General features: G+C 32.1%; 3 protein-coding genes across 4 annotated transcripts; all 3 read left to right on the top strand.

Annotated features, from left to right (window-relative positions):
• Window positions 1-760: 760 nt before the first annotated feature.
• Window positions 761-2,860, top strand: LOC137828444 (uncharacterized). The gene is made up of 5 exons (XM_068635030.1): window positions 761-1,147; window positions 1,309-1,675; window positions 1,773-1,843; window positions 2,290-2,388; window positions 2,486-2,860. The coding sequence occupies exons 1-5, from the start codon at window positions 893-895 to the stop codon at window positions 2,579-2,581; spliced, it is 888 nt and encodes a 295-aa protein (XP_068491131.1). The 5' UTR covers window positions 761-892; the 3' UTR covers window positions 2,582-2,860.
• Window positions 2,861-3,718: 858 nt separating this feature from the next.
• Window positions 3,719-7,871, top strand: LOC137828445 (DNA repair RAD52-like protein 2, chloroplastic). The gene is made up of 4 exons (XM_068635031.1): window positions 3,719-4,237; window positions 4,337-4,374; window positions 4,507-4,598; window positions 7,476-7,871. The coding sequence occupies exons 1-4, from the start codon at window positions 3,885-3,887 to the stop codon at window positions 7,611-7,613; spliced, it is 621 nt and encodes a 206-aa protein (XP_068491132.1). The 5' UTR covers window positions 3,719-3,884; the 3' UTR covers window positions 7,614-7,871.
• A 1,194-nt stretch (window positions 7,872-9,065) lies between these two features.
• On the top strand, window positions 9,066-14,790 carry LOC137828443 (methionine aminopeptidase 2B-like; the record flags this gene model as incomplete). 2 transcript variants are annotated; one of them, XM_068635029.1, is given in 9 exon segments in its annotated part: window positions 9,106-9,215; window positions 10,029-10,076; window positions 10,300-10,436; window positions 11,252-11,288; window positions 11,373-11,480; window positions 12,946-13,045; window positions 13,444-13,589; window positions 14,491-14,582; window positions 14,696-14,790. In XM_068635029.1, coding segments are annotated over 7 exon segments (705 nt in total), but the record flags the coding sequence as incomplete, so codon positions are not given.
• Between the last annotated feature and the right edge of the window lie 840 nt (window positions 14,791-15,630).

Here is a 15,630-nt window from a genome sequence, read left to right as displayed (position 1 = left end):
AAATTGACAACTTTAGTAAAGATGAAGATATTATGAGGCATTACATTGTTCATCATACTTTACAATGGAGTAGGGTAAGTGAAAGGATGAACAATTGTTGGAGAGAGTTGGAGAGAGTAATGATGAATTTGTCAAATACAAAGCTTATTTTAAGTCAAATAATATAAAAAAAAAAATACCATACTCTCATATATATTTAGAGCACACATCCATTTTTACTTATATCAATATTCTATTAATGTGTGTCGTTTTTTTGGTTGAGGAAATAACTCTAGCTAATTTTGCTTTTCTTCTATAATATGATTTTTCAATAATAATAATACTTAAATATTTTTTAGCCTCTAAATTTTTTTAATTTTTAAAGAAATTTAAAAAACATAATTCTTCAAAAGGTTACATCCTTAAAAAAGTGATGTATTAATTATTTTTCTTATTTTTGGGTAACACTTTATTCATATGATATATTATATCGTCACATTTTTTTTAATATTAATACGTGACAATTCTCTGCAGTTTACGGAATAACTTGTCAGCCAAACTCATTTTTCTTCTATACTAATTCTTTAATAATAATAATTATTATTATTAAAATTTATTTTTCGTTATTTAAATAAGCGAAATAAAGTTCTCTCACTTCTTTTCTTAATTTATATGAATTAAAATAATATGTTTTTCAATTTATTTGTCTCTTATTTTTTTATTGATATTTCTATCCTCGTCCAAACAAAATCAATTAAAAAAATAAAAACGGAGACGGAACAGTGGATACTTGTAAAAGAAGTGCATAATGACCACTACTCCAATTTGATTAATCCGTGACCGTTAGAAAAATAAAGTTAAAAAACAGAAATATCCTACATAGAAAATAAAATATAATCTGATAAATCAGAAGATGGCATTGCGAGGATTGAGTACGGTGGCGGTGGCGGTGGCGGTGACGGCGTCAGTATACCCTCCAGGTTCACGATGCAGAGTTGACAAGGGCACTCCAAGGTTATGTTGTGGTGCTCGCTTTCCTTCTTCTGGACGCAGAATCTCTGTAGCGTGTAAAGCTGTTGGAGAAAAGCAACAAGGTCCCGTCGACGAAACCATTCTTTACGACGGAATATATGGCCCGTGGACCATTGACGACTCCGATGTTCGAGAGGTCTTCATCTTGTTTATAATTTCATTTTACTTCAATTCAATCTCCGATCTTCTTACTGCTTCAGTCTCCTATGGATTCATCAATTAGTTAGATACAGATATAATTAACGCAATTTAATTGGACTTCTCTCAACCAGAACTAAGCCTATTACGCCATGGCAGGTGATTTTGTACCGATCAGGATTGGTAACAACTGCTACATCATTTGTGGTCGCCGCCGCCGCCGCTGCCTTTTTACCAGATAACACCTCCTTAAGTACTACTCTGAAGCAAAATCTTGATCTATTTTATGTCCTTGGATCTGGTGGATTGGGTTTATCGTTATTCTTGATTCATATCTATGTTTCTGAGATCAAGCGCGCCCTACAAGCACTGTGGGTGCTGGGTGTTCTTGGATCGGCTACAACCTACTTCACCCTTGCTCAACCAGCTAATAAAAATCTAATACAATATGTGGTCGACAACCCATCAGCTATCTGGTTTGTCGGTCCTCTTTTTGCTGCCCTCACAGGACTTGTCTTCAAGGAAGGTAATGCTTCATCTAACTTGTCTTTTCCCATTAAATGTCAATTTGAATAAGAACCATTCTCTTCATTATTGAAAATTATCTTGTATTCCTTTAACAGGACTCTGCTATGGCAAGCTAGAAGCTGGACTTCTTACGTTTGTTATTCCTACGGTTCTTCTAGGGCATTTGGTATTCTTCTTTTCTTCCTACTCTAATGTCATCTATTCAACTGATTCATTACCCATAATTTTATATACCTGTAGCCACGGTTCCTTTCAATTGGGCTAACAATGACATTCATTACTTAGAGTTAAACCCACCAATTTTTTTTCTTTGTCTTCCAACTTTTTATTTTTGCAATGCTATTATTTCTTAGGATCAATGGCAAAAAGTACGAAATTGGCGTACTTTTTTTTAGTAAATTAATTATTTTAATAATAAAACTTTAAAGAAAAAGCTAAAGTTGTAAGATTTACCCAGGTATCTAATTTTTATAAAAAATACTTATTTTGGTAATTTAGGAAAAAAAATGCATTAGTATCTGCTTATGCCTACATTTCTAGCGACGCTGACGTTATTATTATCATCAATATCATTGCATGCAATTTTTTAGTCACGGGGTACAATATTTGCAGACTGGTTTGATGGATGATGGAGTTAAGCTTACTTTACTTGCTTCGTGGATGACTCTTTTTGTGATATTTGCTGCAAGGAAATTCACCCAACCCATCAAGGTAGACTTTTACTTTTGAGGATTTGTGTTCATAGAAGTTTATATCTTCTGTTTGTGTACAAAATTTTCCTGATCTTGGACTCTGGTTTAACTTCAAGGATGACATCGGGGACAAGTCCGTTTTCATGTTCAATTCCCTCCCTGATGACGAAAGGAAAACCTTGCTTGAGAAATTAGAACAGCAAAACTCATAATTAAATGCATCGGTTCCAATTCACCTTGAGATGAATTGCTTTAACTGGAGGTGGGAAAATTTTGCGAAGACAATGGCACGCTAAGCTCTGTGATCACGGCCACAAATTATCTGATTTAAAAGGAATTAGTTCAAGCCCCTCCCCTATATCAACAAAAAGCAAAATCACTTTCCCTTGTGTCTTCCTTTTTCTTTGCAAAAGTTACATGGTATGTTGCCTAATACATTTAGGGTCGTTGGGCTCTTCAAATGATAATGCATTCTTGACTGGTAGGCAAAATGACAGTTTAGCGAAGGTTGGAGTAGAAGGCTTTCATTTTAGTTTGTTTACTATTAATTAAACAAGTATTAAATTAACAATACGTACGTGAACTAAAGAAAAAGTCTCTGGTAATTATGTATGTCTTAGAAAAAGGAATATGAATTGATTCATCTAACTACGATGGCAATGCTGAATAGATATTTTAAGCCTATTTGAATAGGTAGAATGATTAGTTTTGGACGGGAGTTCAAATGTGAAATTTGTTGATTTTGTACATCTAGCTTCAACATGGAGCTATCATCGAAGCAATACTTGAACGACTATATAGATTAGCTAACACTACAAATATCATACTCATAAGAAATAAGAAATGAGGATAAAGATGGGCATAGACATTTATTTCATATATATATATATGTGTTTTAATTTAGTGACGAGGATTACTCTAATCAAATTCATAGATTGTATTTTTTAAAATCAAATCTAAATTCCATATGGATTGAAAATTCAATCTATGATCAAATTTGTTTGAATTTTTCTATTTAAAATTGAATCTTAGATTCTTCTATTTATTTAATTTAACTTTAATTTGATTCTCACGCACACAATAATATAACATATAGTTCTATTATTATGTATTTCTTATATTAGAGTTCGGTAATTAAACTTAAATTTTCTATGTACATATTTTAATTTTTTATCATAACAATTTTCCAAGACTAATTATTTTGATTTAAAAAAATAATGAAATGGAAACACTAATAAATGCAAAAAAATAAAAAAAGGTTGATTATAAAATTATGTTTTGATAAAACATACAATTTTTTTTATAATATTTATTCATAATTAAAAAAAAAACAGTATTAGAAGAAGAAAGGAAAAGAAAAGAAAGTTTTGTTGTTCGAAAAGTAATGCGGAGTAGGTGAGCCAACCTAAATATCCCTGCTTTCCTAGACAGAGAGTCTTGCGGTTGGTTTGTGTCAAGATTTGATATAAACAGAAAGAGTTGGTATTGGAATGCCCCAATGCAACTGGGGATCTGATGGCTTCTGCGGTTGCGCCTAAGATAATTTGGTTCTCATTTTTGAACAGTAGAAGGAAAGAAGGTTTTGAAGCAGGGTTTGGGAAAAGGAATTTTGGGGTAAAGGATCGCCATGGTAGCCTCACCCTTAAGTGTGGTATCGAGCGAAGCAGCAACGGCAGCGATGGAAAGAAAGGAGGCGTATCTAATTCCAATTACGTGGTGCCGTTGGACAATTCCTCTCCCTTCTCCAACTCCTCCTGCATAACACGTCCTTTAGCCGAGATACTCCGAGACCTCAATAAAAGAATCCCTGATACTATTGTCAAAGCTCATGTTCCTGGCGATCCTTCTGCTTCCACCTTCATCCCCTGGTACTTTTCTTCGTTAATCTTCACTCTTTTCGTAACAATCTCTCTGGATTCCAATGCCGATCTAATTCAATCATACCATCTTTTGTTGTTCTTTGCTAGGTATCATGCCAACAGGATGTTGAGCTTCTATGCCCCGGGTGCGTGCTTGGAGTTATCCATTTATTACTTTTCCTATTATTTTTGTCTTTGCGAAACATCTTCCATCACTGTATATGTAAATTAGATTCCTATCGATCCATACATCTTTCAAATTTCAAACTATTTTGCAGGATGGTGTGGCGAGATACGTGATGTCATTTTCTCTGACAATGGCAGTGTAACTGTGGTATATCGCCTTACCGTACGTGGATCTGATGGAGAGGCAAGTCTTTACTCTATGTAGAGTAATAAATTTGTGAATTTTCACTTTCTACTTCTACTTTTTTTATCCACTTTACTTTGTTGCATTTTATTGTTCTTTCTCATTATTTGTTTATCTACAAATTAACCAGTCATTCTCTATGCTTCTAATGGTTACTAGAATGAGGATCTTACTAGGTATGGTTGTCATAATTAAGATCCTACCTAGGATTGGAGGGGGTGGGGAGAGTTAAATTTTGTGATTGTAACAATAACATACATGTCTTTGTTGCTTTCTCTTCTCCATCTCTCCTGTCTTTGTTGCTATATTCCTTCCATCACAAATTTTCATATTCTTCAATAAGATATAATTTTGATCATCATCCCTATCAGTTAAACTCGAGTATGTTAGTCTTGCATGTTTGGGCAATTAACAATTTTTGCTAAATAATATGTAGGGCAAAGAAGTAACTAGAATATAGGCATCTCCCCTTAGACATTACATGTAGTTCTTGTATGTATTATTACATGATCAACCAAAGAGCAAGTTGCTGATAAGATTAAGTCCTCACATTTGATTCTTGTATTCTCTAAGCAACCAGGGAATCTTGAATTCTTGACCCTGTAGAATACAACCCAAACTAATGACCACAAACCAAAGCCTGAATTCAAGACCATGAACAAAAACAACAATTTGATTTAGTAAGGTTGGCTACAAGGATTATATAACACCATTGGGCTCGTCAAAAACCAAATTGTCATGGATATTATTCACCTTGAGATCATTTTTAATAATATCCTTAATCCCCCCTACCATTTTTACAGGGTTAAAAAGCATGCAATCTACTCTCTCATTGGTGCTTTTAGTGGACTTCTTTTCACATAATAAACCATATTAACTGATTTTTTTTAATCTTCTTTTCCTCAATATATGTCACTAATATTTCCTTGTATACAATCACTCCTTATCCTCTTGTATTATGAAGCATTCATGTTAACCTTCTCGGTTTTGCTACTTCCACTTTTTTTCCATGCACTTTTAAAGTCCATGATTCACCACCATAAAGTATAGCAGCCTGATAAAACTTTACTTTGCTTAGTAAGTATTTTGTGGTCCCAAATAACCCTCAATGCCTTTCTCCATTTTAACTACTCATCTTGTATCCTGTGTGTCTCATATAATCATATTCAATAATTTTCAATCATCTTGTAATACAGATATTAGATACAAAACTTAGAAACTTGTGATATGACACCTTCCATTTGTAAACTTGGGAACGTGTGTGGTATGACCATAGTTTGTTTTACTCTTACCCAAGTGAAACCCCTTTGATTTCAGTCTCTTTCCAAAGCTCAAGTTAAAAGTTAACGTCTTCCCTTAATTCATTTATTAGAATTGTATAATCTGCAAATAGTATGCATTTAGAGTTGATCTTTTGTTTTTTCCTGCACATTTCAAAACTCATGGCTAAGCTCCAATCCGATGTAAACTTTTCCAAAGTTATTAGTGTCTGTAGGTTTTGCCACGCTAGTAATTATCCTATAGTTCAAGTCTTGTATAGCTTGTGTGTAAGCCATGTGAGCATCTTCTTTACCAAAGCCTTTTTTCAATAAAAACCATATGTTAGTGTCTTTGCTTTTTCGCTTTTCCATAAGTTTCTATAGAAGATAGATAGCTTCTATTGTGGACCTTCTAGACATAAAACCTAATTAATTTTCAACAATGCGGAATCACATTTTTTGCACAATTTCATAGCATGGCTCACATCACAAGTTTTATTATCCCCTTGTAGTAACGACCTCTCCAAATGAGGTTAGCTATACCTTGTGATTCCCTGTCACTTTCTTCTAATATTTTGTAATTGTTAAATATTTATCATTCTTGAACTGCCACTAGTTGATTCTTGAATTTTTATCTTGTTTGGTTTTCCATTTGTGATACTTGAAAAGAACATTAAGGATGAATTATGTAGCAAGACTTTCTCATAGATTCATATAGCAATCCTTTCAAGTTCTTTTATTTAAGCTTCTTTTCCAGAAATAAATAAATTTGCATCCTTAAGGTTCCACTCCTATAAGTTCCTCGTATTTTTTAAAATAAGTGTTTTAATCTTGAAATCATATACAATTGAGAAGTTGTTTTTCGTATTTAGCCTTCGAAAACCAAAACTACCATGATCTCCTATAAACTACTAGCATGTCTATTTAAATTTTTACCTATGAGATTTTTTTTTTTTCTTGTGGAGAACTCTAAATCAACCACTTTTAATATATCTAAAACTTTTATTTCCAAACTGTGTCTAATCTCCTATTTGTAACGTATAGATATTATTGAAAGTCTCTTATGCAATCATTAAGTATTTTTCAAGATAAAATCATGTCCCTGCTCCTTTTTGTAGCCGCCACACTTGTTTTCCCTTTTTATCCACAATAAGCCCCGACTTCATTCTTTCATCTAGTTTTCCCTATTTACCTAAGTTTAAATCCTAAATGTTTAGCTCCATAGTTTTTTCTCCAATCTATCTAGTTTCTTGAAGACACCTGATGTAAATCTTTCTTTCAATAATATATTGTCCACCACCTCCAAAGACTTACCTATCAAAGTTCTAATATTCTAAGTACCAAACCTAATGAAGCACTTCTGGATCAACTTCTTTACCCACATTTGTCCAGAATAAAATGTAAGGGTCCTTGCTCATTTAATGCTATACTCAAGCCATATTATAATCACCCCTGAAATAAGAAGGTAAATGGAGGCAATTTATTGGTAAGCTTAGACTTCTTTGACGAGGGCCGTCTTGCTCCCTGTAGGTCAAAGGGAGAGTTTCTCTATTTCATTAACTGAACAATTAGTAACCCCCGAAGTCTCTAAACACTGTATTTTCTCCATTAATAACAGGCATATCGTGAATCAACTGGGACAATTTCACCCAGTGATGGCTCCATCGTCGATCCAGTTTCAGCTGCTGAGGAAATTGCTTTCTGCAAGGCTTGTGCCCGGTTTGGTCTTGGCTTGTATTTGTATCATGAAGATTGAAGGATCAGATTCCAAGCTTCCAAATTTTTGTTTTGGTTGGATGTGTTGTATTGGTTTCTTCTCATTGATGTGAATAGAAGTAGACAATAGGTGGAAAACTCGAAGCCATATCTTTGTTGGTATGGGGATCCGAATGCTTATGGGAAATCAAGTTTCTTTTATTGCTATGCTAAGGTACATTTATGGCTTTTAAGTTTTGTAAGTTATGGTAGCCTAAAGCGTTCAATTAATAAATGAACAATTATTATGATTTGCTCATACCCTTAAGTTTATTTAGAATGTATCAGGTAATCTTTCTTGACTTAGATATAAGAAAAAAAATCATGTCTGGGGAACTGAAATATAGAAATAAAATTTTATTATTCATCTTTCATTTAATATTATTGTTTTAAAAATATTTTTTTATTAAACTTGATTACCATTTTTAGTAATTATGTTTCAATACAATTAAGAAAATGTATTTTATTTATTTTATAAAATTAAGAACATTAAACAAATTTAACTAATATTCTTAATAAGTGAAATTAGTTTTATTTTTATGATGAAACACGAGTACCCATTTTTAAGAATTATGTTTCAAGATTTGAGGATTTGGGGATTTACTGCGCTTTATTTTCAACTATTTTCTTTTTAATATCAAATTTTAATAAAGGGTAATTAAAAAAGGTAGAAACATTATTTAATTATTTTCCTTTAAAAAAAATTCAATTTGACTTTACATATAAAAAATTATAAAATCAGTTTTATTAATTTGGTCGCCGTTATTTATACATTTATTTTAAATTTGATTATTATATGTATAAAAATAATTAAATTAAAAATGTATATAAAAAAGGATAGTGAGAGAGACCAAATCAATAATATTTCACATATAAAAAACTAACTTAATAATTATTCAGTATAAGAATGAATTTAATAAGTTATTATATATGCATTAGAAACATATTTTAGTTTTTAAAACAATAGTGTTAAATTAGATTGACAAGATAATATCAATTAACTTTCTTAATTATATTTAATTTATGAAAGATTTAACTTTATGTAATGAGATATAACAAGAAAATGAATTCAAAAGTAACTAATTGAAGGGTGATACACCAAGTTTATAAGTTTAAGATAAATTTTTATAATATTTGCTCGCTGAAGTATGTTATTAAGATATAAAATTAAAGATTATAAGTTATAAAATTTAAAAATAATTTTTTTATAAGGAAATGTATTTTTGTGGCAACAACTAAATAAAAATTATTTAAGTTGGGAGTCTTATAAAAACTTTATATTTTTTTTTTTTTAAAAATAACATAACATGTAGAATCTCGACAATGTAAATTGAAATTTCATAAAATAATTCTTGTAGTAGAGATAGATAACGTGATATTAATTGTGATTTATTTAAAAAAGATAAAAAATAAATTTCAATAACTATAAACAAATGATAGTGTCTCTGATCTTAAACCTTAAAAAACTGTATAACTTAAACGCATACTCCCAAACACACCCTAAATAGAGCCCATCCCATTCTCATAACCCTTGCCCCCTTTCTCATCCCTCCTCTTTGCACATTCTTCACCGCCGAACAAACTTTGACGCTCACACTTCCAGGTACTTTTTCTCTCTCTCATTATCTCTTTCTTCTCATCTCTTCTTCTTACCTTCCTTTCCCTGTTTCCGCTCTCCGCGCTTCGCCACGCTTATTTAATTTTACGCTTTTCATTCGCTTCGTTTGTCTCACTATTTTCAATCTCCTTTTTCCTCTCTGTCGCTTCTCCTATTGTCTTCTTCACTTATGTAATAATCTGGAACAACTTTTGCGTGAGTTAACTTGCCACCTCTATTCTCTTCCGCATCTTGTTTATTTGTTTCTTTTAATCTTTGTGTTCATTGTCAAACTGAATACACATGACTGCTCTGGAATTATGATTTCAGTAATTGTTATTTTTTTTGTTTTGTTTTTGCACCTTATTTACGGTTGTTCTTAATGAATCGATTTGGGAGGAAGGAGATTTCTTCTTTCTATTATTTTCTTAAACCCCACATCCTAAACACCAAACCCTAAATCTCACCCCCTAAAACCTAAACCCTAAACTGTTACCCTAATCCTAAACCATAACCAGCTTGGATAATATTTTGTTTCGTTTTCTAACTATGTGTCCCCTAAAATCGAGTTTCTGTTATAATTGGTTCGTCGTGGTCATAGTTATGGCTATTTTCGCAGATGTTTAGTATGTGCTGAATTTTGGAATTTCTTCTGGCGTGTTTGTACCTGTGCGTTTAGTTTGATGTAAATCATAAACATTAGGGTTGTTTTGTTCATTTGCTACGTTGATTTGATTTACTATCTACAGTTTGTAATTATCATGGTTGGTTAAATTTATTTATTCTAATTTTAATATATTAATTACCAATCACGAGCAGGGGGCATTTCGTTAGTGGAATTTCATCTGCGGCTTCCCTTCTGTTAGAGTTCAGTCAAATTTATAATGGTTTCTTGGATTCAATATAGTCATTTCCTTCCATACTTTGTAACTTGTCTCTCTTTGTTGTACCTTGAATTTATGAATTGTTGACTTTTGATATATGCTAGATTTTGGCATTGAGTTTGCTGGAAAAGAGGGACCACTCTTTCTATTATTGAAGTTTGGGGTGTTTTGTTGAACTGGCCATTTTAATTTTATTGAGCATGCAGGTTTTCTTTCATGGCGGAGGGAAATTCTCAATTGAAGAGCTTGCTTGAAGAAAATGGAACCTCAGAGCTTTCAAGTCATGAAGAAGGAATTGATGACCTTTCTTCACCATCTCTAAAAGAAGGAGATGACAGTAAAGGTAGTAATTATGCAAAATGAATTCACCTAATATAAATATTATTTAATTGCCACATTTCATGTTTATAACCTGTGAGTGTTTATTTAATTGCATGTAAAGGGTGATTATCTTTGTCTCCTGCAGCATGATTTATCTCACACATTCTAATCGGATGAATTGTACCATTTTTTTCAAATGACAATTAGAAGCTTTGTTTCTGAATTGTATTAGTGTGATGCACACGAGTACAACACAGAAAGAAAATGTAAAACAAAGTTATTTTAATCCTACTTTAACTTATTTTCCCTGGCCAACTAAAATATTGTCTCTTGAATGTCATAAAACAAATAATAAGTCGCAAGAAAGCTCACAAACATGTGTAAATTAACTTGTTTTTTTTTTACTCAAAACAGCTTCTACTCAAAATTTGATTGAAAGAGTTTGAGAAACAAATACCTAAATAAAATATTAACTAAATATACTAGTAAGGCTACCTAAATACCATTCTTGTGCACACTTGTCTTCAAAGTCATGAGCCTACATGATCTCCGCAAATGAGTTAAATGAGTTTTCAAGCGAATTAACTGGATTGGATAATGTTGTCACAGACATTGTTTCAACAGAAACAATATGTTAACTTCTTGAAGGATGATGACTTCATGATCAACAACACATGAAAACATAGATTCCTTATCATCCAGCTTAATCATTTCACTAGTGAGAAACATAAATCTGCTTGGTGATGCCATTATGGTGATGCTTTACTTTTGAATTATTTTGTACCTGATATGTTATGATGTTTGTTGTTAATGTTGAATCATTTTCTCTTCTGACAGAAGTTTCAAAGAAGAAAAAGAAGAAAGCTAGAAGCAAGTGAGGACTTGACTTTTGCAATTAATGCTTGTTCTCTTGATGGTGAAATTTTTCTGAATTTCTGATTTTTTTTTGGGTGATCAGGAAAAAGAAAGAACTTTTAGAACAGACTGATCCACCATCAATTTCTGTTATTGACTTGTTTCCATCTGGAGATTACCCTGAAGGTGAAATTCAACAGTACAAAGACGAGTAAGTGGATGATGAATACATTTCAGAAATATCTAACATTTTGCTTGCAAATTTGATTTGAATTAATGAATAAAATGAATTATGTTCCCATTTTTTTCTTTTTCGTTTGACATGTTGCTTCATTGAAAAGGGAAAAGAAAACAGAGGAAGCATATTGTCTAGCTAAAGTTTTTTTTTTGTTGATTAACTACCTCTGAATTAGAAAGTGTATCTAAGCTTTGCAATATAAAAATTGACAAATCTACATTTTGACATGGTAGGTAGATGCTTATTTTGTTAACTATCTATACTCCTCCCATAGTCTTGGAAATAAATGAGATATAGTTTAGTATCAAGAGTCAATAGCATCTTGAGCGACCCTATCATTCTAAAGCTAGGCTGAACTGGTGCTATACTTGATATATAGGTTATGTTGTTAGTAACATGGTTATCAAACTCGTGTTTTGTAATTGTTCAAGTTTACGTTCCCCCACCCATTGACTAAGTTGACTCGGAAGCAAACTCCTCTTTGGAGCAGGTCAAAGAAAGGTATCGTCCCTTCACCAAGTAAGTTCTCTAGAAATTTTGGAGGAAACAAGATGACTGATTACAGGTCCATTGAGAGTCCTACGAATCCAAATTCAAAGTAAATGGTTGAATAAGGTTGTTACTTGTCTAGTGAGAAAGAAAGTATAGAGCTATGGCCAAAGTCACTTGTAAATTGATATGGATAGAACAACTTTTCAATAGTTTATATTTTGTGATATTCAAGGTTATATTGTGAAAAGTAGGTAGCTGATCTAACCTAGTATCCCATAAACTAAACATAAGAGAGATTGAGTGTCTTGTTGGCCAAGGAAATTTCTGCTCCAGACCTAACAAATAAATAAGTAACATATCAAAAGTTTTTACTTTTAAATTTAAAACAACTGGAAGGACTAATACCAAAATTTGGTATTATTGAAGGAGCCAAAAATATTTCTAACCCTAATTATGGTTGCTTTTACAAGTTTTCATTTTTTTGAAAGTATGTAGCTATTTTATTCAATACAGTAGCCGTAGTGTGACCTGCAAATACTTCTGTACTGATTTTTTATCTGGCTTTTCCAAACTACATTAACCGCTGACTGCTTTGGCTGGAAATAGATTGCACACCAAGAGATTATGATCCCAAAGATGGTGTTTTGCTAGGATTTTGAAAAATCAACTAAAAATTGCTATAATTTTTTTAATCTTAGGGTAATAGGAAACATAATAATTCTTGTATGCTCAACCATAAATCCTTATCAAAGTTATTTAGACTCCCCTCAAATTTGAATTAAACCAAATGAATGAAAGAAACCTACTTCTGGAAGTTTAGTTAATTGTCTACACAAGTGACATATGAGTAGACTTACACACCAACATTAACAGCTGTTTGCTCTCATACTTTTTAAAATATTCTATGTAAATTTTCTTTGTAATCATGTTAGAATCTTTATGCCAGTAACCTATGGAGAACTACATCAGAGGAGAAGAGAGAACTGGAGCGCCTGCAGAAACCATTATATAATTCAGTTCGTCGAGCAGCAGAAGTCCATCGTCAGGTTGTAATTTTGGACAAGATTGTCACTTTTTATTGTTTGGATATGGTATAGAGGAGGAAATGAAGATGGGAAGTGCAGGGAAATATTAATGTTGGTCTGACCTTATTTTAAATTCTCCAAGAATTGTGGAAAACTTTTAGAGAAAATTAGTTGGGTTTAATACAAATCACATAGTGTACTAGGTGATTAGAATATATGTCCAAAATGTACCATTAATAATAGTATTCAAATGTTCAATCAGACTCTCTCATTCCTTCTACTCCATTATATTTTAATGTGAGTCTTAGTTTCTTTTTTTTTATATACCATGTTTCATATGCTTTTCTTTATTTATTCTTTCATTGATGTTGGTGTTATTTATAAATGTAACTCAGTATCTTCTTTTTATCTCTAAGTAGGTTCGCAAATATATGAAAGGCATCATAAAGCCTGGAATGTTGATGACTGACTTATGTGAAACATTGGAGAACACTGTTCGTAAGCTAATATCAGAGGATGGGCTTCAAGCTGGCATTGCATTCCCCACAGGATGCTCTTTAAATTGGTAACACTTTATACTTTTTAAATTGGTAATACTTTATACTTTGGTTTTCAACTTTCCTCTGTATTTGTGGTTTCCCACTTTTGTTGAGTGTAGAGGACATGAACTAACTTCCCATCATCATAACCTTTTATTTTATTTTTTTAATCTGCATTTTGATTCTTATTTCATTGTTATTGTTATACTCAACATTATTTTTGTTTCTGGTTTTTTAATTTCGTATTTTTTTTCTGATTTTTTAAAATCAATTATTTTCTGTGTTCTTATTCAATCTTTTTATTAAGTTTTGTGTTCTGGTTGCCTTTCTCGCAGTTGTGTCTTTTAGTTTCTTGTTTAGTTTCTGAATTTTTGTATCAGATCAGATCAGATGTATTCTGCTGCTGCCATTAATTCTTATTTTTGATTGAAGTTGTGATTTTTTTTTATTTAGTTTCTTATTTAGTTACTGACTAGTATTATTAAGAATTGGTGTACTGTATGCTGATAATTTAGGTTTTATATTTGGTTTTCCTTGACTTTATGCTGTATATTTGTTCAAGTACTATAGTTTTTTGCTATTAATTATGACTAGTGTATCAAATTTGTGTTTTCTTTTCTTTTTCCAGCTTATATATACTTATATATTAAATATTTAATTTATATATAGAATATTAGAATAGCCGTTATCTCACTATCCTGCTATCTACTTTTTGGGTAGGCTGATCTGCTATTCGCCAATGACAACCATGACACTGAAGTATTTGTAGGATCAGTATAGTTGTCAAAGTGACTGCTCATATTAACTGCATATAGTTAGTTGTGTAACTGACTTACAACTAACTGCCAAGAGATAGTTGAATATCTGTTCTTCATAGTTGTTTGTGGTTTCTTCATAGTATTGTTTTCTTAAATGTAACTCCTCCAGGGTTGCTGCTCACTGGACCCCAAATTCAGGGGATAAGACTATACTTCAGTACGATGATGTGATGAAACTGGATTTTGGAACCCATGTTGACGGTAATGCACATGATTTTTTTTTATCTAATCTTCTATACCTATGATAATACTAGTAACTAGTGTATTTTTAATTTTACTCCTGTTGAACCTCTTGTCATGAATTTTGTTTCTAGGATACATAGTTGATTGTGCTTTTACTGTGGCATTCAACCCTATGTTTGATCCATTGCTTGAAGCCTCTCGGGAAGCAACTAATACGGGTATTAAGGTACATTCTGAAAAAGATACTTAACCCTGTCAAACGAGCAGTATTATGTTGTGTAGATTTATATCTAACATGGTCAATTAATAATGTCAAATTGCTCAGAACAAAGACTGTCTGTTTAAATAACACTCCTCATACATCATGTTCATATCATATTGACAGATGTAGTCCATTTGTCTAAAGAAATAATTAAATTAATAACTAGTCATATTCAAGTGACATGCAACTCAAACTTGTCTTATGGCCCTTGTAACTAAATTTGACTTGAATCTTATATTTTGAGTGTGAGATTCATGTCCAGTATCTTGCAATTGGTTCGACATAAACATTTCATAGCCTTGGTGCCCATGTGAGCTTGTTGTGCATCAACGACTTGACTGTTATGTCAACATAACCACACGAACCACTCATTTGTAGCTGTAAGACATGGTTAGAAGCTTTATTACCAAGGTTTTAATACCAAAGTTTAGGCTCATTCGGAGAGCTTAGAGAACTTCACAAACTAGAGCTCAATTACTTTATTGACTTGGGATTCATTAAGAATCCAACTATCCAAGAATGATTGAGTTTATGATAGAAGTCCAACCTCAAGGCTGGCATGTGACTTAAAAGAGTGGTGAAGATTGGTGTCTAAGAATGGAATATCATAATGAACAATAGACGTTTGTTAGAAATTGCTCAAGCATTCTTACTACATGCAAATCTTCTTTTCATAATTGGGGTGAGGTGTTTTTAACTATTTGTTATCTAGTAAACTAAATGCCTTCTTCATCTTGTGATAATACAGTCCAATATCTCATTTTATTTTCTAAAGAACCAATGTCTTATATTTGTACTTGAAAA

Source organism: Phaseolus vulgaris, chromosome 7 (assembly GCF_000499845.2).
Source record: "Phaseolus vulgaris cultivar G19833 chromosome 7, P. vulgaris v2.0, whole genome shotgun sequence".
Lineage (NCBI taxonomy): Eukaryota > Viridiplantae > Streptophyta > Magnoliopsida > Fabales > Fabaceae > Phaseolus > Phaseolus vulgaris.
This window is presented reverse-complemented; position numbering and strand designations above follow the sequence as displayed.